This window comes from Pseudorasbora parva, chromosome 24 (assembly GCF_024679245.1).
Source record: "Pseudorasbora parva isolate DD20220531a chromosome 24, ASM2467924v1, whole genome shotgun sequence".
Lineage (NCBI taxonomy): Eukaryota > Metazoa > Chordata > Actinopteri > Cypriniformes > Gobionidae > Pseudorasbora > Pseudorasbora parva.
In genome coordinates this window covers 21,217,283-21,245,271 of record NC_090195.1, presented here as the reverse complement: position 1 = coordinate 21,245,271, position 27,989 = coordinate 21,217,283, and the positions used below count along the sequence as shown (strand labels likewise).

Here is a 27,989-nt window from a genome sequence, read left to right as displayed (position 1 = left end):
AAGTGAATAATGGCCAGCGAAAGCAATGAAGTCTTACCTAATCCTGATTGACAATTTTTTTTTTTTTTTAACCAGAGATTAAAGCTTGGTGAATAAGAGTTTTTAAAAAGCACACACATGGGACACTGTTGATAATGGAGCTTTTTTTTTTTTTTTTTTTTTTACACAAAAGTCATTCCGCAAATCCCAAAATCACATCTCCATATAGTATTATGTTCCTGTCAGTTTCCTCTCTCTCGTTCTAATTTTTCTCAACAGCTCTTTCACTTTTTCTCTGGCCTTCCTTCATCCCACTTGTCTGTAAATGTTTTTAATTAGCTGACTACGACCCTGATGACAGTGTGACGAGGAGCAAGAATGAGACTCTCTAATCGCTGTAATTAAACAACACGCAGCACCAGAGAGAAAGAGGGAAAAGACCTTGGGTCTCTATTCATACAGTTGAAGTGATAGAGAGAGTCAAGGATAGCAGAGAAAAGGGAAAAGAATAGCAGTATGGAATTTCTAAAGTCATTTAAAAATCGATAGTTTTATACAACAGCTATAGTTCAGGCATAACATTATGACCAATTCCTAATATTGTGTTGGTCTTGCTTTTGCTGCCAAAACAGCCTTGACCCATCGAAGCATGTACTCCACTAGTCCCCTGAAGGTGTGCTGTGGACCACTTTTGATAGATACTGACCACTGCAGACAGAGAACACCCCACAAGAGCTGCAGTTTTGGAGATGTCCTGACCAGTCGTCTAGCCATCACAATTTGGAGCTTGTCAAACTCCCTCAAATCCTTACTCTTGCCCATTTTTCCTGCTTCTAACACATTAACTGTGAGGAGAAAATGTTCACTTGCTGCCTAATATATCCCACCTACTAACAGGTGCCGTGATGAAGAGATAATCAGTGTCGCCTGTCAGTGGTCATAATGCTATGCCTGATTGTTAATATCTAGATTAAAATGCATGTTAAATTCTAGAAAATCTTATTTCTATATGTGAATTAATTTTTAAAAAATGAAATAATTTTAGGCAAAAGTTTTGACACTTCAGGTTGTGACACACATGCAGGGTCCTCCAAACTATGGATAAAAAAATAGGTAACGCTTTAGATTACAGCCCGGAGAGTGCTACGCAAGTAAACATTTAATTTACAGCGTATTTTTTTGTCATTATAGTTAACTAAATAGTATGTATAGGGGAACAACATGTAAATTTTGGGGAATAAAGGGGTAACAACAGGAACTAGCCTTGATTTAAATTTCTAAATAAAATCATATTAAAAAACTACATCATGTATTCTGTAATGATAAAAAATACATAGTCCTATATGTATTATATGATACTTAGTATTTTAAAAAAGGTATGCACTGTATGTTCTTTTTAAATTGCTCCCAAATTAAATTGTTGTTGAGCATGCATGTAACGTCAAGTCAAATCACATTCATTTATAGTTCATTAGGCTACAGATTGTTTGAAAGCAGCTACACAATAATACACAAAAATAACAGTAATGTTTAAAAATGTCTTCACTGTAAAAAAAATCAGGTCTCCAGTTGAACATTTTCTAGTGACTGATCACATCTAAATTTTTCAGTTGGCCAAATTGAATTTCTGTGAATCAAATTGCATCAATTCACAGAAATTCTATTTGGCCAACTGAAAAATTATTTAAAAAAATTACAATCCACCAGTGTGAGTGCCCATGATCACCACCAGAGGGCACTCCACCCCGAACTGTCACTCCATCACAAACTACATTACCCATAATCCTTTCCCTGGACTCATTAGCTCTCAATGTTTACACCTGTGTTTCATCACCTCATTACCTCTGCCTATATAAGCCTAGTTCCCTTTCGAAAGGGAACTCGCGCTGCGTCAGCTGACGCTACGGGGAACGCCTTCAGCGTGACAGGTGTCTGAAATCGCTATCAAATCACAATCCTACTGACCGTCGGCAGCTGGTGATGTCATCACCGTGCGACCAGGAAGTATAAAAAGGCACCGTGCCAATATGACAACATCCTTTCGTCTTCAGGGACTGTTTTGTCTGGTTCGCTGGAAAGTCGTAAAATGAAGTGCACACGCAAGGTTAAGGGAGCGTACAGGAAGTGCGCTGATCCGTGTCCCAGGTTTCTTACGCCTGAGGACACACACACCCTTTGTGTGCTCTGCCTGGGGGAAGAGCACGCGCGGGAGGTTCTCGAGGGGGCCTCCTGCGCGAACTGCGAGCGTTTTCCCTTGAGGACGCTCCGCTCTCGCCTGGCCTTCTTCTCGAGGGAAGAAGAGCCAGCATCTGGGAGCGGTCCCGCTCAAGCTGAGGCTGAGCGGCGCCGTCTGTCCTGGGGCTCCCAGATGGACCTGGCTCATCGTCTAGAGAGTACAGTTCTCGCGGATGATCAGCCAGGTCGCGAGAGCAGGCTGACGGAGGAGGAGTCGGATGGAGACTCCTCCTCGTCGTCAGCTCATGCTCTTCCGGTCGATCAGAGGATGGCTGTGGATGTGGGGGAAAATGAAGCTGAGGCTGAATCCTCCCAGCCATCCTGCCCCGTGTATGGGGAGCTGTATGATGTAATGGGGCGCGCGGCGCTGAGACTTCAGCTGCCGTGGCAGAGAGCCAGGGGAGAGGCCGCCCGCCCAGACAGATTGGGCGATCGGTTTCTCCCCGACCATAGCCGCCCAGCTCCCGGGAGCCTTCCATTCCTCCCCGACCTTCACGAGCAGGTCGTGGGGGCATGGAAGAAACCCTACTCGGCGCGAATCCATCGGCATCAGCGGTTTAACTTCGCTGATGTCGAGGGATTGGCCGAGGCAGGGTGTGTGTCGATGCCGCCCATCGACGAGACGTTCGCGAACTATCTCGCGTCTGGGCGGCCATCGACACTAAGAGCTCCTGCCCTGCCGTCTAAACCATTAAAGACGACCTCGCGTCTTAACGGCAGGGCATACACGTCGGCGGGTCAGGCGGCGGCGGCCTTGCACACAATGGCAGTGTTGCAGGCCTATCAGGCCGATCTGCTGAGGGACCTCGATCAGGGGGAGGGCCTACCCCCTGATGCGATGGCTGAGTTGCGCCGCACCACGGATCTCTCTCTCCGGGCGGCCAAACACACAGCAGTCGCCATCGGACGGTCGATGGCGGCTATGGTCGCCACGGAGAGGCATCTGTGGCTGAACCTGGCGGACATCGGGGGGAAAGAAAAGGCTTTTCTCCTTGATGCCCCGGTCTCGCCCTCTGAGCTTTTCGGCACCTCCGTCGAGGCGGTGGTGGGAAAGTTCAGAGAGGCGAGGGCGCGCTCAGCGGCGTATAGAACGTGTATTCCGCTGAGGTCCGGGGCGGCGCCCAGGCAGGAGGGTGTCCCTGGCCCTTCGAGGTCCGAGGAGCATCGATTGGGCCAACGCAGCAGCGTAGCCTCTCGGGCGCCCCCTCCGTGGAGGAGTAGGACGCAGAAGAGGCGGGACACCCGCAACAGGAGGAGGGACATCGGGGAGAAGAGCCGCTTCCAGCGCCGGAAGCGGGGTGGTGAGTCTCCGCCCCCGAGGGCGCGGAAGTGATGTGAATATGTCCCCTCCTTTGTTTTCTGTTGTGTTTCTTTTCTCTCCCCGGGCGCGCTTCACACCAGGCCGCGCGGGCCGATGATGAGCGGATGTGAGACTCTGACGGCCTGCCAGGCCGGTGTGTGCTCTGCCCGCACACAGTGCATCGTCTCTGGGAATAGCGGGATTTCGCGGCCGCCTCCAAAATCGGCCTTGCTTGAGAATGAAGCGCCCCACCCTCAGGTTAGTGCGCCGAAGCATGCATGTTACATGAAGCGATGAGGCACGGAAGACAGCGGGTGAGTCCCCTTTTTAGGGCAAACATTCTTCTTTTTAATGCCGTATGTTTGGACTCTATGCGTCCCTGAGGGATATTTTGTCTACAAAAGATGAAGTAAAGTGTAACAGTGGGCCTGTAGTTCCCCGGTAAAGGTGGCTAGAACGATGTTTTGTATAAACACAGTGTGTTTATGTAGGTTGTACGTTTGCTTGTGTAGCAACAGTAGTTTATAAGGCTGTTTCTCTTCTGGATATGTGTAATATGAGCAGTTGAGGCCACCGCACATGCCGCGGGCATGTAGCGGCGATATAAACTGACGTATGTTCTCCTGGCGAACGTTTTTAGCTGTAGCCACCTCTGGGTAGCGTTGGCACCTCTGCTAGTGAAATATCTAGATTAATTTGTGAGGTTAGGCTAGCGCATGAACTACAGTAAGGTCTGTCCCAGCCCTATTTAGGGCCGTTGTGTGTGGGATTATCAGACCGATGCTAGTGCATCAGGTTGGCCTAGGCTGTTGATGGGATGACGGTGGCGTCTCGCGGTGGCTTATCGCCCTGGCAGTTGCCCCGGGCTCCTGTCGGTGGTCACGTAGGAGCTTTATATCCCTACCCGGCCTCCCCGCAGTAGGGTCGTCCGGCCAATGCCCACCCCCCTTCTGCATTTGGGGGTTATTATTAATGCATAAAGGTGTTTAGCAGAATGAATCGCGACTCAGCCAGTGGTCGTGGGGACGGGGTAGGCGTCTCTTCGCGGTGCGCAGTTAGACTGGTTTTGCTAGCCCCGCCCCCCAGAGCTAGTGCGGCCGCCACTTCTGGGCGGCCCCCCGGCTTGGTTCAGGAAATGGCCGGTTATGTGTGTGTGTGTTCAATATCTTTCACTTTTTGCTCTGTGTCTTCTGCTTCACCTTTTAGGCTCGGGTCGAGCTGTACTTCGCAACCATCTGAAAGCATCGGTTGGTAGGATGCTCCCCTGGAGTCCAAACACTGTCACGGCTGATGCCCTTGCGCGGACGGCGGACCGCTGGACGACCAGACGGCCGCCCTGGAGGCAGGTGGCGTAAGTTGTACTCCCCTCGCTTTAGAGGGTTCAAGGCGCTTAATGCTGAGTGCACTGCTGTGGGCATTGTGTTTTAGGTCCACGCTGGTAGGCGCTGCCTGAGAGACTGCGCCGTCGCAGAAGGCTGCTATGGGCCGCTGGGGCGGACCGACTATAGAAGGCTGGCTGGCGGGAAACGCCAGCCGAGGCAGTCCGGGCAGTTAACTCTGGGTCAGGTGGTAGGCCTCAGTAGGCCTCCCTGCGGGTGAGTTCCGACGTCGTGGCCCATGTGAGCGGGGAGGGTTCTCCCCAACGATGTCGGTTGCAGTAGAAACCTCGTCATAAGTAGGCCCCTAACGGCCTCCCTGGGGATGAGTCCCCAGGTAGTGACTGGATACCCAGTCCTCATCAGCCAGCAGACAGCCACTGTCAGCCCGACTTTAAGGGCTCGCTGAGTTTCAGCACGCCTCACATGGCGTCCCCTGAGGGGGTGACCTAGGGTTCCGACCATTGGTTGACAGGATCTAGGCCGCTTGAGGCCGCCTGTAGGGTGAGTCCCGGTTCCCAGGTCTTGCAACAGTGTGCGCGGGTGCTAGCCAGGCGGCTAGCATAGTCTGCTATCAGGGACGGGCCGCTTCAGGCCGTCCTATGATCGTTTCCCGGCCCTGCGGGGTTTCCGGTGGGATTTGCCATCGGATAAGCACCGTATGTCACCAATCTAATAGGGAACTGCCATTCGGCAATAGGCCTCTCCGGGCCGCCCTAAAAAAAAAAAAAAAAAAAAAAAAAGACCGGACTGTACGTAGGCATCAAACAGGCCTCCCTGGAGGCGAGCCCCGGGAACGCAACAGCTCCCAACAGTTTGCACGTTGGCTGACAGGAAGTAGGCCGCTCTAGGCCGCCTGAGGGTGAGCCCCCGAGCTGGGACGCTCGGTAGGCCAGTGTATTATGCTGTCAGGCCTCTTTTGGCCTTTTTGGGAGGGATTCCCGGACCAGGTCTCGGTGACAAGCTAGCTATTAGCATGGGTGGCTTCTGGCGCTATAGCCTCACGAGCCCCCTGAGGAACCAGTAAAGCCACCTGCCTGCAGGCCGCCTGAGGGTGAGCCCCGAGCTGGGACGCTCGTTAGGCCAGTGTATTATGCTGTCAGGCCTCTTTTGGCCTTTTTGGGAGAGGATTCCCGGACCAAGGTCTCGGTGACACGCTAGCCATTAGCGTGGGTGGCTTCTGGCGTTATAGCCTCATGAGCCCTCTGAGGAACCAGTAAAGCCACCTTCCTGCGGCTTTTAACAGCAAACAGCTAACACTAACGGTGCTGGGTGGAGGCGCCTCATGGCCTCCCTGGAGGGGAAACGGTTCCTTGAAACAGGAACGTATAACTGGCTTTGGGCTGACAGCTAGCGGCTGCCCGCCGGTGGGTCCCGGCCTGCGCCGGTATAACTCAAGGGCGGGCTTATGCCCTAGCACAACGAGACTCCGTTTCTGCTGCGCAGTCCCTTCAGGACAGGGACTGGCTAGCCTACAGCATGGGTTACCTACCAAGCTGGCTTAAGAGCTCCCCTCATTGAGGGTCGTCTGCGAGCTTAAGGCCGCTTGAGTCTGATCAGACGGGCAGGCCCCCCTCGGGGCCTCCCGGGTAGATCAGTCCATAGGCCTTTTTTAGGCCTCCTGAGCACCCCTGTAATAAATGTGCTCAGTAGATCCTAGGATCGAGCAGAAGAGACTCCCCTCGATGGCAAGGGTAAGAAGCACTAAGCTGAGTACTGCTCTCCAGGATTCCCGTCTCCGAGTTCCGGTCTGAGGAGGACACTGCCACTTTGCAGTCCCTCAGTCTGGATGCTCATGAATAGAGCGATGTCCGGAGGCTCTGTTTTGACAGACAGGGTTGGCCAAGCTGGGGTGTCCCACAGAAGTGATGCCAGGTGAGGCCTCCCTGGTGGCATTCGGTGAGGGGTTTTCCCGAATTAGTGACGGCTGGTGGCGCCCTCGGGTCCCCTAGCCACATTCCCTTAAGGGACTCCTTCCTTCGAACGTAGTAGGTCCCAGGCCCTCGAGCAAGCCGAGAGTAGGAAACCTCAGTAAAACTTGTTTAGGTTCTCTCTTAGGCATATAGCTTGGGCTATGACCGTAGGGAATGATGTCACTGGCAGCCTGTGTGGCTAGAGGGGGAGTGGTTCAGACTTTCCGCGAACACTCGTCCAGGCAGTTCTCACTGCCAGTAAGGGGCGTGCACTCCCCTCAGCATGGCGGCGTGGGTATATCGTTCCCCGTAGCGTCAGCTGACGCAGCGCGAGTTCCCTTTCGAAAGGGAACGTCCCCGGTTACGTATGTAACCTTAGTTCCCTGAGAACAGGGAACGAGACGCTGCGTCACATGGCCATGCTTCAAGGTGTGCCTGCCCACAGTCCCTTCAGACGAAGCGGATGTTGTCATATTGGCACGGTGCCTTTTTATACTTCCTGGTCGCACGGTGATGACATCACCAGCTGCCGACGGTCAGTAGGATTGTGATTTGATAGCGATTTCAGACACCTGTCACGCTGAAGGCGTTCCCCGTAGCGTCAGCTGACGCAGCGTCTCGTTCCCTGTTCTCAGGGAACTAAGGTTACATACGTAACCGGGGACGTTATCTCTATCATTCATGGCAAAGTCTTGTTTAGTGTCAACTGCATTTCTGAGCGTTTCTATGGTTTTATGTTTCTTGGTTCTTTGGATTTCTTGCCTGTCTTGGATTACCCTTTTGCCTCTGTCACTTGTTTTGTTTGCCTGATTGAACTGCCTACCTGTGTATGACCTTTTGCCTGTTTTATGGACTATGATTTTGGATTACCCTTTAATAAATACTGCGTGTGGATCTTCAACCTTCTGTCTCAGAGCAGTTTGTTACAGTTGTGTTCTCATCTGATAGTGTCAATACAATTAGTTTGATAATATTTTGTGAATATTAAAAATCATTTAAGCCCCCAATGAGCAAGCTGAAGGCGAAAATGGCAAGGAACTAAAACACCATCAGATGACAGTGGTGAAAAAAACATGTGCATCATCCCTCATCCATCCATTCAATTTGGCCCTTGTCAAACTCGCTCAAATCCTTATGCATGGCCATTTTTCCTGCTTTAACTGTGAGGACAAAATGTTCACTTGGTGCCGTTATTAAGAGATAATCAGCGTTATTCACTTCACCTGTTAGTGGTCATAATATTATGCCTGATCTTTGTGTGTGTGTATATATATATTTATATATACACTGTAAAAAAATTGTGTTGGTTTAACTTAAAAAAGTAAGTAACCTGGTTGCCTTAAAATTGTGAGTTTATTGAAATTAAAAATTTGAGTTGATACAATGAAGGAAATTTGTTTAATAAATAGAAACTCAAAATATTTTTGTATTTGAACCACATAAAAAATTTGATAAATCATAAAAAAGCACTATTTGGCATGTTTCACTGCGTCATCAAAAATAAAACGCACACAATTACCCAATATGCTTACAAAATCTTTTAATAATATTTTAATATTAAGGTTGTCGAATCTCAAAAAATGTTCATTGTATTAACTCAAAATTTTAATTTCAATGAACTCAAATTTTTAAGGCAACCAGGCAACTTTTTTTTAAATAATTTTTTTACAGTATATATATATATATATATATATATATATACTTTCAAGAACTGATGTAAAAAATCTTAAAGATTTTGTGTGTGTATATTACAATGATTAGCCCCTATAAAATACTTACAGTATAATTATTTGAACATTTTACTGGTTGTTACCCCTTTACTCCCCAAACTTTACCATTTGTTCCTCTTTACCTACACTACACATAGCCTATACGGACTTTATAGTTCAAAAATTATGCTGTAAATTCAGGGCTGTAATCTAAAGCGTTACCAAAAAATAATATACTATAATTTCATTAAAGTCATTATTTTCAGTCAACCAAAACCACACTGACTTTTGGGAAAGAAAAAAAACGGTTTGAGAAACAGAAGCTAGAAAATATTATGCCAAACTTCGTATTTTTTACGAAGTTTTTTACGAAGAAATTTTTTTTTTAATATAGATATTGAAAACATCCATCATAGAAGTGTTTCATTCAAGTTAGAGTATGTATGAATTGCAGTAAAAACACTTAACATGCCATGGCATGTCTTTGACCCTTATAACCACTAATAAAACATACAGTAATAGTACTGGTTTTAATGTGCTTGTACCTGTACTGCTCTGGATGGTTCTAACAGTAGTTGTAGTTCGAGGTGGTGTGATGACCTGCCGTGACGCTCTCTCCTCCTCTTCCTCCTGCGAGCAGCCCTTTTCGATGGCCCGCACGTAACTGTGGCTCCTCATGCGGAAGGATCCGGACCCCGGCAGATCCAGAGCATCCACGGCCTGAGACTCCATCTCACTGAACACACTCTCACACACGGCCTCGATCTGCCCGTTCACTTCCACCTCGCTCACCTGCAGGGGGAGACAACACGTCACCACATGCTGTCATATTACTCCATCTCCCTTCTGTCATGGGATCAATCACAGCACACACACACACACACACACACACACACACACACACACACACACATACACACTTTGGATTATTATAAGTACACCTGTCTAAATAAGTAGTTTTTAAAAAAAAAAAGTTAGCTCAAGGCTTACTAATGTATAATAACTTTAAATCATTGTTTTAAAGGGATAGTTCACTTTGAAATTAAATTTTGATATGTTTTAGCGTACCTCATGGGCATCCGAGATGTAGGAGTATTTGTTTCCCCAGTAGTTTCAATTTTGATCATTTTAGGTCAAACCGTTCTTGTCTGTGCCTCACATAATGCAGATCTATGGTCACCACCTCAAAGAGCATACGCAGAGAAGTCCAAATTAAACAATCCCCCATCGTAAGTACACACTGATGGCCTAAGACACGAAACGAGCGGTTTGTGTGAGAAAACGAACAGTATTTATATCGTTTTTACCTCTTGTACACCACAGGAAACATGTACGCGCGCCCTCAGATCAATCAGACGTAGTGGTGCAAGAGGTAAAAACGATATAAATACTGTTCGTTTTCTCACACAAACCGCTCGTTTCGTGTCTTAGGCCATCAGTGTGTACTTACGATGGGGGATTGTTTAATTTGGACTTCTCTGTGTATGCTCTTTGAGGTGGTGACCATAGATCTGCATTATGTGAGGCACAGACAAGAACGGTTTGACCTAAAATGATCAAAATTGAAACTACTGGGGAAACAAATACTCCTACATCTCGGATGCCCATGAGGTACGCTAAAACATATCAAAATTTAATTTCAAAGTGAACTATCCCTTTAAGAAGGCAGATGAGCCGTGAAATCATGGGATTTTAAATTATGCTTTTATAAAGATCTACTAAAATACATGCAAACTTTTCACACTAATCTTAAAGCAACACTACGTAACTTTTCAACCTTCATAATATATTTTTTAAGACTCTTGTGATGATACATCGACTTACAATAGGTTGAATGACTCGTCTGCCATAGCCTGATGGGGTCTGTATCGTTTTTAATCGTACTTTTTAACTTCGGGTTTCGGGTAGTAACCCGAGAACAAAAAGAACTACAAAATTCGACTGCTTTACGGCATATACGTCACTTCCACCAACACCCACACTTCCTTACATTCGGACATGCGAGCCCAACTTTGTTCGTCGGATAATATAGTCATGTCCGAAGCAGCAGAGACAAATAAGAAAGAAAAGGTTTTGTTGGAGGAAAGCAATAAGAGGAAACGAAAAAGTGATGGGATTAAAGGCAGGACGAGGATCAACATTGGACCAGCGTTTGCTCGTTGGCGTGAGCTGAAGGAGGAGTGCCCGACCGATGCTGTCATGCTTGTTATGGTGATTACCTAAGGTTACCACCCAAACATTGAATTGAAGTATCATATAGATTCTGTAAAACGCTAACCAATAGACTACTATAATGACGCTGGCTTGTAAACGTGAGCATCGCGATTATTTGCCGTTTGAAAAAAATAAAACCCATGAAATTATATTCATATGACATGCTGAAACATATGCCACTGACTGTACCTGGGATGAAGACATTTTACACGCGGCGCCAGAAGAACACCTGCATGTGAACTCCTTCTGCAGTTTTCAGGGTAACTGTTAGTGCTGCACCGAACCGCGGCGCCACTTTTATGAAGTTATTTGGCCCGCACCGCACCACTGTATATATTTTTACAACCCGCCGCGCACCCGCAACCATTAAATAGACATACGGGGTCCGCGGGTTATGAGACGACCCGCGCATTACTAGTTCAGGGCTATCAGGGTTGTCATGTCAACAAATGCACGCACGATTACATCCCCTGTTGTAGGATGACAGAGCTTACGACAGTAGTCGAGGACATTATTTTTTCCCAACTGTAGGGGGACCCCAAGAGCAAAAGTTGCCAAGTGCTGCTTTAACCTTGGATTACGGCAAATTTGAACCCTAGGCTGAGTAATGCTTCATACATTTTGAAAGATGTTTAGCATGACTTTTATGAAAACATCCAGTATTGCAGTACTAAAATGATTACCATGGGAATGTATGAACAGTGTAAAATATGGAACAAGATAAATGAAGATTAAATTAACCCAGGGTTAAAAAGTAAAGTACAATTTGAAGTTTTGACAAACCTATGTTTTTATTCAACTTTCACATTTAAAATGTTAAATTATTTGAACATAACATATTTGATTGATTAATTTCTATGTTTCAAATATTTATTTGTATAAATAATAATAAAGTGTTTGATTTATATATATATTTTTAGATGTAATTAATTAACAACTAAGTTTTATTAACTATTAACTATCCATTTAAATTTTGTTCCAAAAAAAAAAAAGTTTGTGTACTGTGCTTAATTAACTGAGACTTCTTACAGCTCTTATAGGTTGTTGGCCTTGTTTGTTTCGTTGCTTCTATTGCTCTCCCCCTTTTTGTAAGTCGCTTTGAATAAAAGCGTCTGCTAAATCATTAAATGTAAATGTAACAATAAAATACAAAACCATATTAATAAAATTATCAAATAATATATATATATATATATATATATATATATATATATATATATATATATATATATATATATATATATATATATATATATATATATACTGTAAATATTGTGTTAATATAATTTAACTATATTAATATAATTATGTTAATATAATAACATTAAATACTTCACAATCCAGGGTGATTTATAAGGCCATATCATTGTGATTAGTACACACAATGTTATTAGAAGTGCTGGAAAATCTTTTATTTTCAGAAAAATGTTTTTAAACATCAAGCATGAATTAAAAATTAAAAATACAAAAGCAAGAAAAAATTAAATAAAAACAATTGTATTAGTGTGTTTAAGATAAATTTGTGCTGCACTGTAAACCCTAATGCTCAAAAAATGTTTTTGTTTGAGTAGGGTAAACTTCAAACAAATTAGTTCAAGCAAATTAACTTTTATGAGTATATAGAACTTTTTTGTGTTCACAAAACTGACACATTTTAAAGTAATCTGAAGTATATTTGACTGAAACTGGTCTGTGGTTTCTATCTCCCAGCATGCTTTGCAATGAGAGTAAATGCTCAAATTAAGTGTTATATAATGCTTTTTGTGCACAAGCAATAAGTGGGAGGAAATAGTGTTTAATGTTTAGTTATGCTAATTTAGAAGACTTTATGTGTGTTTTTTTCACAAGTGAGAATGAGCTTGGATTGAAAACAGTTATGTGTTAAATGTACAATATTGCCATACTCATTCAGCAAGTGCTATGCTAATGCCATCAAAGCATTATGTTAACAATTAGCAAGTTAGCGTTTACTGAATTAGCTAGTTAAAGCTAGCCAAAATCTGCCAGTTCTGCTTACTTAAACTTTCTTAACTTAAACATTTTGATGTTAATGATCATTAAAAGTTTTGCCATCTTAATCGGGTTTACAGTGTATACTGACTTATAATCAAGTTTTCATACCAAAAGGACAGTAGAAAATGTGTAGGTTGATTAATGCTGTAAGATCAATTGGTGAGGGGAACTATGTTTGATTGTGAGTCATGAGCTATCATTTATCTTGTAGGGTAAATGTAACCCTCTTATATCCATGCTGCATCTTCATTGATGAGGGTAAAACACACTAATACAGATAACATACCAGGAAAAATAAGAGTGCAGAGGGGAGGAAATCTGCAAGTGAAAGCAATATAAGGTGCGGCTGCATCGCTAGTGCTCTTTCTACTAAAGCAGTGTAAGAGATGACGGTAAGGAGAAGTGCGATTGGATTTACACAGAAAAGGTCTTGGGATTTGAGGTTCAAAAGAAAGTGGAAACAGGTCGTTTGGAGCATTCTGTGACTGTAAGATTAATGGAGAGTTGTGATTGGAGGAAAGGACAGCAGAGTTTTTGTCATTGGTGAAAGGGGGTTACAGAGAGACAGGCACTAATGTCTGCTAATCATAGCAAGAAATAAACTCTCCCAAAACTTCACAGAAAAACACCTACACACAACACGTATGTATGTACACACATCATGCAGTGCGAACGCATGCATTCCCCCACACACATTGAGTATACGCATGAAGCACCGATGAATGATGTTTTTATTTTTTTGGTGAGCTGACTGAGCTTTTTGTCACTGAAATGATTGATATATCCTCAGGGAACAGTAAAGACACACATCCGCATAAACGCCTGAGGGCAGTGACTTTTTTCGCGGTTGGGAGGAACAGCTCTCTAAAAGGTTACGGCTGTTGTCTGTCTGAGTGAGCTGTCAGGCTCTTTACACTCACCTTAAAATGCTCGGTTGTAAACGCTGCCCGTCACCTTATCCCAAGGCTACAGAAGCTAATCTTGAAAACTCACCTTAAAATCCCATGGCAACAGACACTAATCCTGAAAACTCACCTTGAAAACCCCTTAGCTACACATGCTAACAAGGAAGAACGCTACTTAGCTTTTCCGACACCAACTTACCTTAAAGGCTTAGTTCACTCAAAAATGAAATTTATGTCATTAATGACTCCACACCCGTAAGACCTCCGTTCATCTTCGGAACACAGTTTAAGAGATTTTATATTTAGTCCCAGAGCGTATCTAAGTGTATGCACACTATACTGTCCATGTCCAGAAAGGGAATAAAAACCTCATCACAGTAGTCCATATGAGACATCAGTTAGTTAATTAGAATCTCTTAAAGCATCGAAAATACATTTTGGTCAAAAATTAACAAAAACTACGACTTAATTCAGCATTGTCTTCTCTTCCTTGTTTGTTTTCAATCCTCAAATAAAGATTCAAACGGTTGTGAATCAGTGAATCGATCAATGATTCGGATCACATGCCAAACTGCTGAAATCACGTGACACTGGCGATCTGAATCATTGATCGATTCACTGATTCATAACCGTTTGAAGCTTTATTTGAGGTTTGAGGAAGAGATGACAATGCTGAATAAAGTCGTAGTTTTTGTTATTTTTGGACCAAAATGTATTTTTGATGCTTCTAGAGATTCTAATTAACCCACTGATGTCACATATGGACTACTTTGATGATGTTTTTATTCCCTTTCTGGACATGGACAGTATAGTGTGCATACACTTGGATACACGCTCTCGGACTAAATATAAAATATCTTAAGCTGTGTTCTGAAGATGAACGGAGGTCTTACGGGTGTGGAACAACATTAGGGTGAGTCATTAATAACATCAGTTTTATTTTTGGGTGAACTTACCCTTTAAAAATGACCTAAAGCAATGCTAATATTTTGTTGCTAGTTTATTCTCCTCCAGTTAGCTACAACAGCCCACTCTGATGGAGTAGATGTATACTGTACCTCATTTCAGTTTGAAATCTTTTTCTAGTATGTACTTGTTGGTTCATTTTCTTTCAGTATTTAGACAAAAACTGACATGAATTCATAAAATTGGGTGTTGACACCACAAATTAATTTGTTGCATATCGATTAGCTGATATCGAAATTGCATAGGTACTGCATTTGATGAAGAACTTACTTCATTACAGTTAAAAAGGTAGGCCTATGTTCTATAATATGAATGTGTAATATGGATGAAATTCAGACATACTACATTGTCATATGACTTGTGCCGTCAGTTGTCATGCTTCACTGCCATTCACAATTCCTCTCGCATGACCTCATGGGATAGTAAACTGCCCATTCGATGCACACTTCAGAATCTCACTGAAAGTAGTAGGTCACCAGGGTACATTTTTCCTAGCATTTATGTATTTATTCAGACATACAGTACTCTTTTCACATACTTCCTTGCTACATGGTAGGGAAGTATATTTGGATGCTGGGATTGTGTTTGATGGTTTCTCTAAGCATAACCAATAGTGCTGATGATCTTGGACTTGTATTGACAATAGTGATGTAAACGATTAATTTACTTTCAATAATACATTTAATTGATAAAATGCATAGATCATCGATTAAGTACAGTTACGCTCAACTGCGAAACATGCAGCAGACACAAGAAAAAAATGAAACGAGAGCACCAGAGCTGTGTTTGGGACCATTTTACACCTTCATCATGAGCGCGGGTTAGCATGTGTATCCGCAGCCTTTCGCTTTGTGCAAATGGAAGTTGTGCTATTGTGTTTATTTTGTGTAGGCCTATCTATATCTGATTTGTCTTGTATAGGATGCACTTGGTTAAGAATTGGAGTGGTAGTAAAGCTTCAGTGCACGCACAAAACTAATAATGACTCGGATTGGGACTGTCATATTACATAACATTATAGAGAGAACAATATTGTATTAAAAGATTGTGAATAATTTGGGTTTAGTTGCCGTGTTTCAGTGCTTTGCTCCAGGTAAAGCAAAATGAATGAAAAACACACAATCTGAATAGCATAGTTCAAGTTCACTTATGCATTTGTGTGATTTTGTGCAAATATAATTTGTAACATTATGTTTATTTTCTCTATATCTGATTAATCTCATATAGAATACATCTCTTTGAGTTAAATAACTCGCTAGCACAGTCCTCCAGTTTACTGGTGTTCATTCAGCAATGCACAGCTAATAATAACTATGATTTGGGACTGTCATATTACATTACATAAATTTGAACACTATTTTAATAAATCGTGAATTCATTGGGTCTAGTTGGCATTTTCAGCGAGCTGCTCCAGGAAGAACGAGTCCACACATTCTGAATAACAGATTTGAGGCGTCGTTGGTGAGGTTTCAAAGGTGTAAAGAGTAATTGAAAACCATGCTTGAGTAAAAGTACAGATTCCTTACAGAGAAAATGACTCCATTACAAGTTAAAGGTAACCAATTCCAATACGATTTGAGTAAAAGTCTTAAAGTACTATACTAAATGTAAGCTTAAAGATGTACTAGTCCTCGACACCTGGGTGACACACCAGTTAAAATAAGAAACAATTGATTTGAAATGAGAAATCATGTTTATTTTCCAAAATCAAAATAAAACGGAATGCCTCAATATTGCAATAAATCAAGGTCAGCACAGCAGCCTCTTTAAACGCCTACAAACTCTCAAGTCTCAGTTAAGCTCAAGTGCACAAAAAGGACATAAGTAAACCAATATCCTTCAAAACAGTCTCGTAAATATAGTGGATAAATAAAATGTTAAGTAAAATGAAATAGTCAAAGTGTCCTTGCACTGGATCTGCTGGATTCAGCCTCATCACCGGCTCATTCATGACCTCAGCTCATAAATCAAACACCTGTGATTCATCAACTACCTGCTAATGCTCTCACATTTATGTAAAATAGCCTTGTTGACATGTTTGGGTGAATAAAGGCAAAACGCTCAGGATATAGTACCTTCAATGCACTTAGATGGTGATATTGCTTCTTTATAGCAGAAATAAACTGCTGCAGAAAAAGTTAAGTGCCATGCATAATATAATGTGTAATTGCATTACTCATTACACATGTATTGAGTAAAAAGTACATTTTCTTGTTCAAAAATGTAGTCAAGTGGAGAGTAAAAGTTGCTAATATATGTGATACAACTCGGTACAACTACAAAGTAGCCAAAAAGCTACTTAAAGGGTTAGTTCACCCAAAAATGAAATTGATGTCATTAATGACTCACCCTAATGTTGTTCCACACCCGTAAGACCTCCGTTCATCTTCAGAACACAGTTTAAGATATTTTATATTTAGTCCGACAACGTATGCAAGTGTATGCACACTATACTGTCCATGTCCAGAAAGGGAATAAAAACATCATCACAGTAGTCCATATGAGACATCAGTGGGTTAATTCGAATCTCTTGAAGCATCGAAAATACATTTTGGTCCAAAAATAACAAAAACTACGACTTTATTCAGCATTGTCTTCTCTTCCACGTTTGTTTTCAATCCTCAAATAAAGATTTGAACGGTTATGAATCAGTGTATTGATTCATGATTCGGATCGTGTGTAAAACTGCCAAACTGCTGAAATCACGTGACACTGGCGATCCAAATCATGAATCAATACGCTGATTCATAACCGTTTGAATCTTTATTGTATGTCCGAACTCCAAAGAGCAGGAATACTCCATACTCATAAAAGAGTAGGTAAAAACAACCCGCATGACCGACTCCTTCTGACGAGATTCGGAATATACGATGAACACTTTACTATTTTATGAATTATGGATTTATGAATACCAGTGAAGCGACGCAACTGACGCTGGTAAGTCACATGATGATGACAACATTGCGAATGTAGTACGTTCAGATTACATTCTGCACACATTCATACAGAACATACTTTTTTAGCTTTTAGTGCCCGTGGAGTAATTACTTATTCAAAATAAGTACCAACTCAAGAGATTATGCGATTTCAGACGCAGCCATTGAACAAATACTCTATATGCATTTAACCTTGATCCATTTATTCAGAGAGTAGAAGTGCACAAGAGGGTAATATAGATTAAGGGCGTAGTATTCCACTGGTCATGCGATTTTAAAATGGCAAAGATGAATTTGCCTGGTTTCCTTGTGAAAACTATCTCACGCACACATTCCTGTTCGGCTATATGCTAATGTTTGCGTTAAGTATACTTTGGTCTGTATAGCCTCATAGACATCTGATAAGCACACCAGCTTGGGCATTTTTAACACAGTATTCACAACATACTATGATTTTTGATGCTCTAATCCTAATCTTCCATACTATATATAGCACTGATAGTATGCGAATTAGGATTCTGAATATTGTTGGATGAAGAGATGACAAAGGATTGCATGAGATGATTATGGGATTGAGCGAAAACTGATTGCTTGAGCAAAAACATTATTATTATTATTATTATTATTTCCTGTTTTTCCTCCCCCCTGCAAACCTTGAAGAGGCCACATCGAAGGTTCTGGTTGGAAATCACCTTTAGGATCTAATCCATGACCAGTTGCTCTTTCCAACTGGTTTAAGATAAGTATCTTAATGGCGAGTCCCACCAGAGAACGAGAGGGGCGGGGCGATGACCAACCTGGCTGATGGTGCTCATGGCCCTCATGTAGCTCTCGTTTCGGGAGCGAAATTTGGGCGAGGCCAGCAGACCGGCCGGGTCCAGACTGTCCAAACTGCGGTTGATTGAAACCTCACTCACCGCTCGCAGGTAACTGTGACTCCGGATCTGCAGCTTGGGGGAATGGGACTCCGTACTGATCCTGCAAACAGAAAGAGAGCATGAACAGGTGTACAAGAATTTAATGAGGGGTGAGGATGAAATGAGAGGTGAGATTACTCTTGTTCCTGTGTTTTCCTCCAACAGAGATCTCATCCTCATTAATTCTGACCTAAAAACAACTCCAATTTGTTCCGTGTGTGTTAATGTATCGCCCTTGTTCATATATCTGAGACCAATGTAAACATGAACTCCTCACAATTAGTTCTAGCATTCAACTGCTTTTGTTTACATGAGGATGGGCGAACGGGTCCTCGAAATATGAACACAGAAATGCATTAAAACATGAACACACACATTCTATCCCTCCAGGTCGAGTCAATCTTAATTATGGATGCGGCTCTTAAAATAGTATGCAGTTATACCAAGTAAAAACACACATTAGTCATTCTTCACTGGAGTGAGGAATGTGGAGAGAGAGAGAGAGAGAGAGAGAGAGAGAGAGAGAGAGAGAGAGAGAGAGAGAGAGAGAGAGAGAGAGAGAGAGAGAGAGAGAGAGAGAGCGTAAAAGAGAAACAAAGAGGAAAGAATGCAGGAAAAATACAGGAATAGATTAAGAGGAAGAGATGGCAATGGATGAAATCAATTACAGCAGCAAATAATGACAAAACACGACAAAAGTTCACTGGAGTGTAGAGTGAGGAGGGGAGGACACTTTGATATTGTGGAGAAAAATAGGACAAAGTTAATGCATTCTCATCTCATTAAATGCTATTATTTCAGGACCTTAGTTTTTCACATTATATGTTTTTTATGTAGATAAAATCACTTATATAGTTAATATGCATTTAAACTATTATATTTTATATATACTGTAAATATGATACTATTTATATATTTTATAAACAGTTCATTTTAAATACAATTGATTATTAATTTAAAATGAAGTTTGGTCTGCTGCATTTTGAAATATAATTTCATAGTTTGACAAAAATTTGGCTAATACAAAAAACTATGATAGATATGACTCATGTCTTAAATGCAACTCTGTGGAATTGTTTTGAAGAAATAAATGAAATATCTGTAAATAATGAGCACAGGCCTCAGGGGATTCCATATGCATTACATAACACACACACACACACACACACACACACACACACACACACACACACACACACACACACACACACACACACACACACACACACACACACACACACACACACACACACACACACACACACACACACACACACACACACACACGCACACACACACACACACACACACACACACACACACACACAATCTTTGTGGGGACTCTCCTTAGACTTAATGGTTTTTATACTGTACAAACTGTACATTCTATCCCCTTACACTGCCCCTGCCCCTCAACCTACCCATCACAGGAAACATTCTGCAGTTTTACTTTCTTAAAAAAAACTCATCCTGTATGATTTATAAGCCTTTTGAAAAGTGGGGACCGCTGGCTGGTTCTCACAATGTAGGTAATCTCAGGTTTTACTATCCTTATGGGGACATTTGGTCTCCACAATGTAATATAAACAAAGGCACACATACACACATGCACACACACACTCACACACACACACACACACACACACACACACACACACACTCACACACACACACACACACAAATTTCATGGTGTATATATGCGGTTGTTTAAGCACGCAGGAGCATGAGTGTGTATGTCTACTGTATTACTGAGTGTAGAAAGTGCCAAATTTCCACTTCTTTTGTTATGTATTATTTATCAGTTTCATGTATGTGTGGGAGAATATATATGTGTGTGTGTGTGTGTTTGAATGTGTGTGCCCATGTTGGAGTTAAAGGCACAATGCTCTATTTATAAATATGCAATGCGGTGGCACTTTCTGTCAAGCAGAAATAGATAAAGAGCCCATCACAAGGTCCCTATGCAGTGTTTGATGTTCCTGAGCAGGAAGTACATGAAAAGATCCATTTGGAACGCTATCACTTGAGTCATGCACATTAGGAGTTTAAGGACATATGCTTGAGTAAATTAAATATACAATATGAACTATCATTATGTTGCCATTATTCGTGGACTTTTAGTTTACATTCCCATTCCTGCTGTGTTTTCCTTCTTTTTAATCTGTTTGCTTGGTTTCAGATTTGTCCACACCTTTCTTTCATTGTGGGCATTAACTCCTGTATATTTAATTTGTCACACTTTAGATTAAGGTCTGTAGCAACTGCACATATGTAATAAGTATTATTATTATTATTATTATTATTATTATTATTATTATTATTATTATTATTATTATTATTATTATTATTATTATTATTATTACACTGTAAAAAAATATTCAGAAAAAAGTTACCTGGTTGCCTTAACATTTTGAGTTCATTGAAATTACAATTTTGAGTTAATACACTGAACATTTTTTGAGATTCGACAACCTTTATTAAAATATTATTAAAAGATTTTGTAAGCATATTGGGTAATTGTGTGTGTTTTATTTCAGATGATGCAGTGAAACATGCCAAATAGTGCTATTTTCATGATTTATAACATTTTTATGTGGTTCAGATACAATAATATTTTGAGTTTCTATTTATTAAACAAATTTCCTTCATTGTATAAACTCAAATTTTTAATTTCAATGAACTCAAAATTGTAAGGCAACCAGGTTACTTGCTTTTTTAAGTTAAACCAACAAAAACCAAAACAATTTTTTTACAGTGTATTATTATTATTATTATTAGTATTATTATTATCAATATTATTATCAATATTATTATTATTATTATTATTATTATTATAAAATGTTCATAAAGTCATAATTTTCTCAAAATGTAATAAAATCTTGAGGTCATAATGTAACAACAATTTTTACATTGTGAAAAAATTATTACATTATAAACTTACCAAAAACATCATATTTTCCTTATTTATGTTAATTAAAACATTAAAACAAAATTAAATTATTAAAACATAAAACATATTAGTATTCCCTTACAGTAAATTTTTAAAAATCTAAAGCCAATCTTATGCAACATTAAAATATTCATGCTATTATTATTATTATTATTATTATTATTATTATTATTATTATTATTATTATTATTATTATTATTATTATTATTATTATTATTATTATTTGTTTTGTGGATGTTTATTGATTATTTACAATAAATCACTTCTTCCAGCATTTAAGTCCTCGATCCCTCTTATGCATACCATCTCATGAAATAACAATCCGACTGATCATGAGGACTTAGCAGAGGAAGGATTTAGTTCAGCCACCAGCTCTTACTGTCCCCTGCCTGCGCTACCAGCATATACTCTAGTTCAGGGCCTTGAGGACCCTCGTCAAACAGGTGGCGGATCTTAAGCGGTTTGGCCTGGATTTTAACAGTGCTGCTGAGGGGCTGGGGCTTAATGACGCGACTCTTAAAGACTTTTTAATTATGCCCTGGATGAGCTCGTCGACAAGTCGATCATGGAAGAGCTGGATTACTTGGATTTCGGGGCATTTGTAGACTTAATCGCTTGCCAGGTGGAAGGTCGGTCAATGAGACTGCGTTCATTGTCTCTGTCTCTGAGAGCCGGTGATCCTGAGTCCGGTGATTCCAGTTCCGGTGGTCCCGAGTCCGGTGGTCCCTAGTCCGGTGGTCCCTAGTCCGGTGGTCCCTAGTCCGGTGGTCCCGAGTCCGGTGGTCCCGAGTCCGGTGGTCCCGAGTCCGGTGGTCCCGAGTCCGGTGGTCCTGAGTCCAGTTCTGGTGGTCCCGAGTCTGGTGGTCCCAGTTCTGGTGGTCCTGAGTCCGGTGATCCCAGTTCCGGTGGTCCCGAGTCCGGTGGTCCAAGTTCATGTGGTCCCGAGCCCGGTGGTCCCAGTTCTGGTGGTCCCGAGTCCAGTGATCCCAGTTCCAGTGGTCCAGAGTTCGGTGGTCCCAGGTCCGGTGGTCCCGAGTTCTGGCGGTCCTGAGTTCTGGTGGTTCCAGTTCTGGTGGTCCCAGTTCCGGTGGTCCGGTGGACCCAGTTCCGGTGGTCCCGAGTCCGGTGGTCCCGAGTCCGGTGGTCCCGGTTCCAGTGGTCCCGGTGGTCCCGGGTCCGGTGGACCTGAGTCCAGTGGTCCCAGTTCTGGTGGTCCCAGTTCTAGTGGTCCCAGGTCTGGTGGTCCCAGTTCCAGTGGTCTGGAGGTCCCGAGTCTGGTGGTCCCAGTTCCGGTGGTCCCGAGTCCAGTGGTCCCAGTTCTGGTGGTCCCAGTTCCGGTGGTCCCGAGACCGGTGCTCCCAGTTCCGGTGCTCCCAGTTCCGGTGGTCCCGAGTCCGGTGCTCCCGAGTCCGGTGGTCCCGAGTCCGGTGGTCCCAGTTCTGTTCGTCCCAAGTCTGGTGGTCCCAGTTCTGGTGGTCCTGAGTCCGGTGATCCCAGTTCCGGTGGTCCCGAGTCCGGTGCTCCCAGATCTGGTGGTCCCGAGTCCGGTGGTCCCGGTTCCAGTGGTCCCGGTGGTCCCGGGTCCGGTGGACCTGAGTCCAGTGGTCCCAGTTCTGGTGGTCCCAGTTCCGGTGGTCCCAGTTCCGGTGGTCCCGAGTCCGGTGCTCCCGAGTCCGGTGCTCCCAGTTCTGGTGGTCCCGAGTCCGGTGGTCCCAGTTCTGGTGGTCCCGAGTCTGGTGGTCCCAGTTCTGGTGGTCCTGAGTCCGGTGATCCCAGTTCCGGTGGTCCCGAGTCCGGTGCTCCCAGTTCTGGTGGTCCCGAGTCCGGTGGTCCCAGTTCTGGTGGTCCCGAGTCCAGTGATCCCAGTTTCAGTGGTCCAGAGTTCGGTGGTCCCAGTTCCGGTGGTCCCGAGTTCTGGCGGTCCTGAGTTCTGGTGGTCCCAGTTCTGGTGGTCCCAGTTCCGGTGGTCCGGTGGTCCTGAGTCCGGTGGTCCCGGTTCCAGTGGTCCCGGTGGTCCCGGGTCCGGTGGACCTGAGTCCAGTGGTCCCAGTTCTGGTGGTCCCAGTTCTAGTGGTCCCAGGTATGGTGGTCCCTGTTCCAGTGGTCTGGAGGTCCCGAGTCTGGTGGTCCCAGTTCCGGTGGTCCCGAGTCCAGTGGTCCCAGTTCTGGTGGTCCCAGTTCCGGTGGTCCCGAGACCGGTGCTCCCAGTTCCGGTGCTCCCAGTTCCGGTGGTCCCGAGTCCGGTGCTCCCGAGTCCGGTGGTCCCGAGTCCGGTGGCCCCAGTTCTGGTCGTCCCAAGTCTGGTGGTCCCAGTTCTGGTGGTCCTGAGTCCGGTGATGCCAGTTCCGGTGGTCCCGAGTCCGGTGCTCCCAGATCTGGTGGTCCCGAGTCCGGTGGTCCCGGTTCCAGTGGTCCCGGTGGTCCCGGGTCCGGTGGACCTGAGTCCAGTGGTCCCAGTTCTGGTGGTCCCAGTTCCGGTGGTCCCAATTCCGGTGGTCCCGAGTCCGGTGCTCCCAGTTCTGGTGGTCCCGAGTCCGGTGGTCCCAGTTCTGGTGGTCCCGAGTCTGGTGGTCCCAGTTCTGGTGGTCCTGAGTCCGGTGATCCCAGTTCCGGTGGTCCCGAGTCCGGTGCTCCCAGTTCTGGTGGTCCCAAGTCCGGTGGTCCCAGTTCTGGTGGTCCCGAGTCCAGTGATCCCAGTTCCAGTGGTCCAGAGTTCGGTGGTCCCAGTTCCGGTGGTCCCGAGTTCTGGCGGTCCTGAGTTCTGGTGGTCCCAGTTCTGGTGGTCCCAGTTCCGGTGGTCCGGTGGTCCTGAGTCCGGTGGTCCCGGTTCCAGTGGTCCCGGTGGTCCCGGGTCCGGTGGACCTGAGTCCAGTGGTCCCAGTTCTGGTGGTCCCAGTTCTAGTGGTCCCAGGTCTGGTGGTCCCAGTTCCAGTGGTCTGGAGGTCCCGAGTCTGTTGGTCCCAGTTCTGGTGGTCCCGAGTCCAGTGGTCCCAGTTCCGGTGGTCCCTAGTCTGGTGGTCCCAGTTCCGGTGGTCCCGAGACCGGTGCACCCAGTTCCGGTGGTCCCAGTTCCGGTGGTCCCGAGTCCGGTGGTCCCGAGTCCGGTGCTCCCAGTTCCGGTGGTCCCTAGTCCGGTGCCCCCAGTTCCGGTGGTCCCGAGTCTGGTGTCACATAGTCCAGAGAGGGTTTTTTGTGGTTATGTTCCTTGAATATTTACAATAAATCATTTCTTCCTGCATTTCAGTCCTCGCTCCCTCTTCTCCATACCATCTCATGACGGGTAGTTGAATGAAATACAATTTTTATTTTATTAAACTATTTTATTAAGCTATTACAATAATGAAAATATTACATGCTTTTGGTTTGAGTTTATAATGTAATACATTTCTCATAATGTATATTTTATTACATTATGAGCTCAAGATTTTATTACATTTTGAGAAAATTATTACATTCTGAACATTATTACAATAATAATCTAATGTTTATTACATTATATGTTTTTATATATTTGTGCAGTTATGAGTTGCAACAGGGTCATTAACTATGATTTTATGGCTCTGTGGAATACTTGATCCGGACACAATCCCCCCTGTGCGGCCCGCAGAGCAAAGTAAGTCTTTCAATTTCTCAAACTAATTCCTATGAAAGTTAAGCTTTCAAAGGCATGAACTGAAAACGCGCCAGACTGAACATGCGCTGTGAATCTATGCTGGCGACGCGTTTACCTCAGCTCTCATCACGAGCTCATCCATGACTGTCAATATATCTGACTCCTGCAGCGTTTTGGGCTGTGAGACTCCCTCAGCAACTAAATCACATATTGAACAGACACGTTCAGTTTTTAATTGTAGTGTCTGTTCTCTAACTGAACTGATTTTATGAAAATGAACGCGGTCGCGGTGGGAAAGTTAAAGTGATTCAGTAATTTAGTAGGTGGCTTTGTGAGTGGCCTCGTAGAGCAGTGAAGCATTCTGGGAATTGTTGTCTTTCATCCACAAGAGGCAAAAATACATTTTCTCTTTTTTCTCAGCCTAGAAAGCACCAAATTAAAAAAAAATATTTCACATTTTTACTACATTAATGACCCAGTTTAAATACAGATTCATCTTCCCAGCGCTGAAGTACCCTTTTAATTTGTTCCTGTGATGGCAAAGCTGTCTTTACTCCAGTCTTCAGAATCACACGATCTTTCAGAAATCATATGCTGATTTGGTGCTCAAGAAACACGTATTATTATTATAGTGTTGAAAACAGTTGTGATTCTTCATGAAAATATATTTTTTCAGGATTCTTTAAAGGGAGGGTGAAACAGTTTCAGTCAATCTCATGTCAATCTTGAGTACCTATAGAGTAGTATTGCATCCTTCATATCTCCGAAAAGTCTTTAGTTTTATTATATTTATAAAAGAAATATGGGCTGTACCAAGTCTTTGCGGAAAAAACCGAGCGCCTGGAGGCGTATCATGTGGGCGGAGCTAAAGAATGACGAGCGCGCAAAGCGGTGACGTCCTCAAGCGTGGAGAAACCCATGGCTATCGAGCTCAGCTAATAGATAATAGATAATCCAGAATCACATTCGGAGGCTGAAATAAATTGAACAGGAGAAACAGCAACAGCAGGACGTCCGTCTCTGTGGTATGTACTGTATTTAGTGGCCTGTCAACATTTGTGTGTTTACTCGCAGTTTATGAGGACATGATTCGGTTTATGGACTATTGTATGCGACTAAACCTTAGCAGTAGCAAGCAAAACGGTTTTGCACGTCAGACTAGTGTAACGTTATGCATAGAAAAACAATGGAGTCCGTTAGCTCATTTGAATGACGAATCACGCGATCGTGTCGTTTACTGATGTTTACTCACGCGACGATAGCCAACAGCATAGACATTTGAAGCAGTTTTACTCACCGGCTGCTTCCAAAGCAGGGCCGAACCTTTATTGCTGGGACCGCTCCGTGAAAAACACACTTCTTTGGTATGATTTGGTGAAGTCCTGACAGCAGTGACTTGCTGTGCTGAAGCGGCCCATACAAGGACCTTCCGGTCTATTAACGTCAAGCCGACCCATACTCGAAAAAAACTCTCCGAAACTTGTGAGAAACCGGAAGGAGTATTTTTGACACAGAAATACTCCATCAAACGTCCAACATTAGTTTTTGAAACTTTGTCTATGTTTAGGATGGGAATCCAAGTCTTTAACAGTGTAAAAAGCTCAGTATGCATGAAACAGCATTTCACCCAACCCCCCCCCCCCCTTTAATGAATAGAAAGATAAAAAGAACAGCATTTATTTGTAACATCATAAATGTCACTTTTTCGCTTTCTTGCTGCCTACAAGTATTGATTTCTTTAAAAAAAAATATATATATACTTCAATTATTACACTGTTGTCACAGCGATAAATCTCGCTTTATACGAATGCTGTGTTGCAAAGTTTACACACAAAAGCGCACATTCACACACACAGAACCAAAAGTGCTGTGTGTATTCTCTTAATGATGCAAATCAGTTTGCTCTCATGAAAAAGTCTGCGGGATAACAGGGACTCACTTCATTGGCTAAATGTTGTCCCTGTATAGTAGTGCACAACTATAACAGCAATATACATGTAAGGTTTTAACATAAACTCAAAATCAGTTCCTACATTAAAAAAATATTATTTTCGGATGATATAACGGTGTGCAACCTAAAAAAAAAATGACGGTAGGAACTTTAAAGGCGCAGAAAAATTCCCTTTGAAATGACTTTGTTCTGTTGAATTTTTAATAAAGGGGAGAGTGAAAGGATTTCACTGTAGTGGTAAGAGTCTCAGGACACGGAGGGATTTTATATGAAATTGCACTGAGTGTGTGTATGCGTTTGTGTGTGAACAGAGCTGGGGTTTAAGGACAGGACTACACACTCTCTAGAGACCCATCCCAACAGCACTTAGAGATGCGGAGTGGGCTGAGCGCCTGTAAAATAACATGTTTAAAATGACCCCAGAGAAAAGGACGGCTCGTTGAAATTGCAGATGGATCGGCAGGCCCACACACCTGCATGCTACACGTACACACAGAGTATGTGCATTTAATTTCCCATGCGATTTACCAGCAAGATGCGCAGGCTAATACTTTTCCAGACTCACTTGAGTGTGGTCATCTCGGTGAGGGAAGGCTGGGTGGCTTTCAGGTAACTGGCTCTCCGGGCCTGGACTTTGGGTGAAGGTTTGGGACTACAGTCTGAGTCTCCACTGTCCTCCTCTGCCATAGCCTTGATGTAGCTGCCGCTCCTCATCCTCCTGCATGGGATCTCGTCATCCTGACCCACGGACGAGAAGCCGCCCCACTCGTCCTGAGGAACCTGCAGAGATAAAGTTAGCTTCTCATAAACAGCTGATCTGCCTGTAACACTTAATATAGAAACAATAAAGAAATTAATGATGTATTAGATAATAGAGAATTAATGTGAATGAATGTGATCATTCAAACATTAACAAGCACATTCATGTTTTAACAACTCATTTGTTCATGTAAACATGGTGGTAACATAATTTTAGTATTGCAGAATTTATTGATATTTTGAATTAGCCTT

General features: G+C 43.3%; 1 protein-coding gene across 8 annotated transcripts in view; it reads right to left on the bottom strand.

Annotated features, from left to right (window-relative positions):
- The window catches only part of dlgap1b (discs, large (Drosophila) homolog-associated protein 1b), a 232,740-nt gene that overhangs the window by 58,342 nt on the left and 146,409 nt on the right, over positions 1 to 27,989 (bottom strand). For 7 of the 8 annotated variants that reach the window (XM_067435225.1, XM_067435223.1, XM_067435222.1 and 4 more), the window contains 3 exons: positions 27,544 to 27,758; positions 18,344 to 18,524; positions 9,058 to 9,304 (listed from right to left, as the gene is read on the bottom strand). In XM_067435225.1, the coding sequence (XP_067291326.1) occupies positions 9,058 to 9,304; positions 18,344 to 18,524; positions 27,544 to 27,758 (643 nt within the window). The remainder of the gene's footprint in view (positions 1 to 9,057; positions 9,305 to 18,343; positions 18,525 to 27,543; positions 27,759 to 27,989) is intronic. The other variant, XM_067435224.1, reaches the window with a different exon arrangement.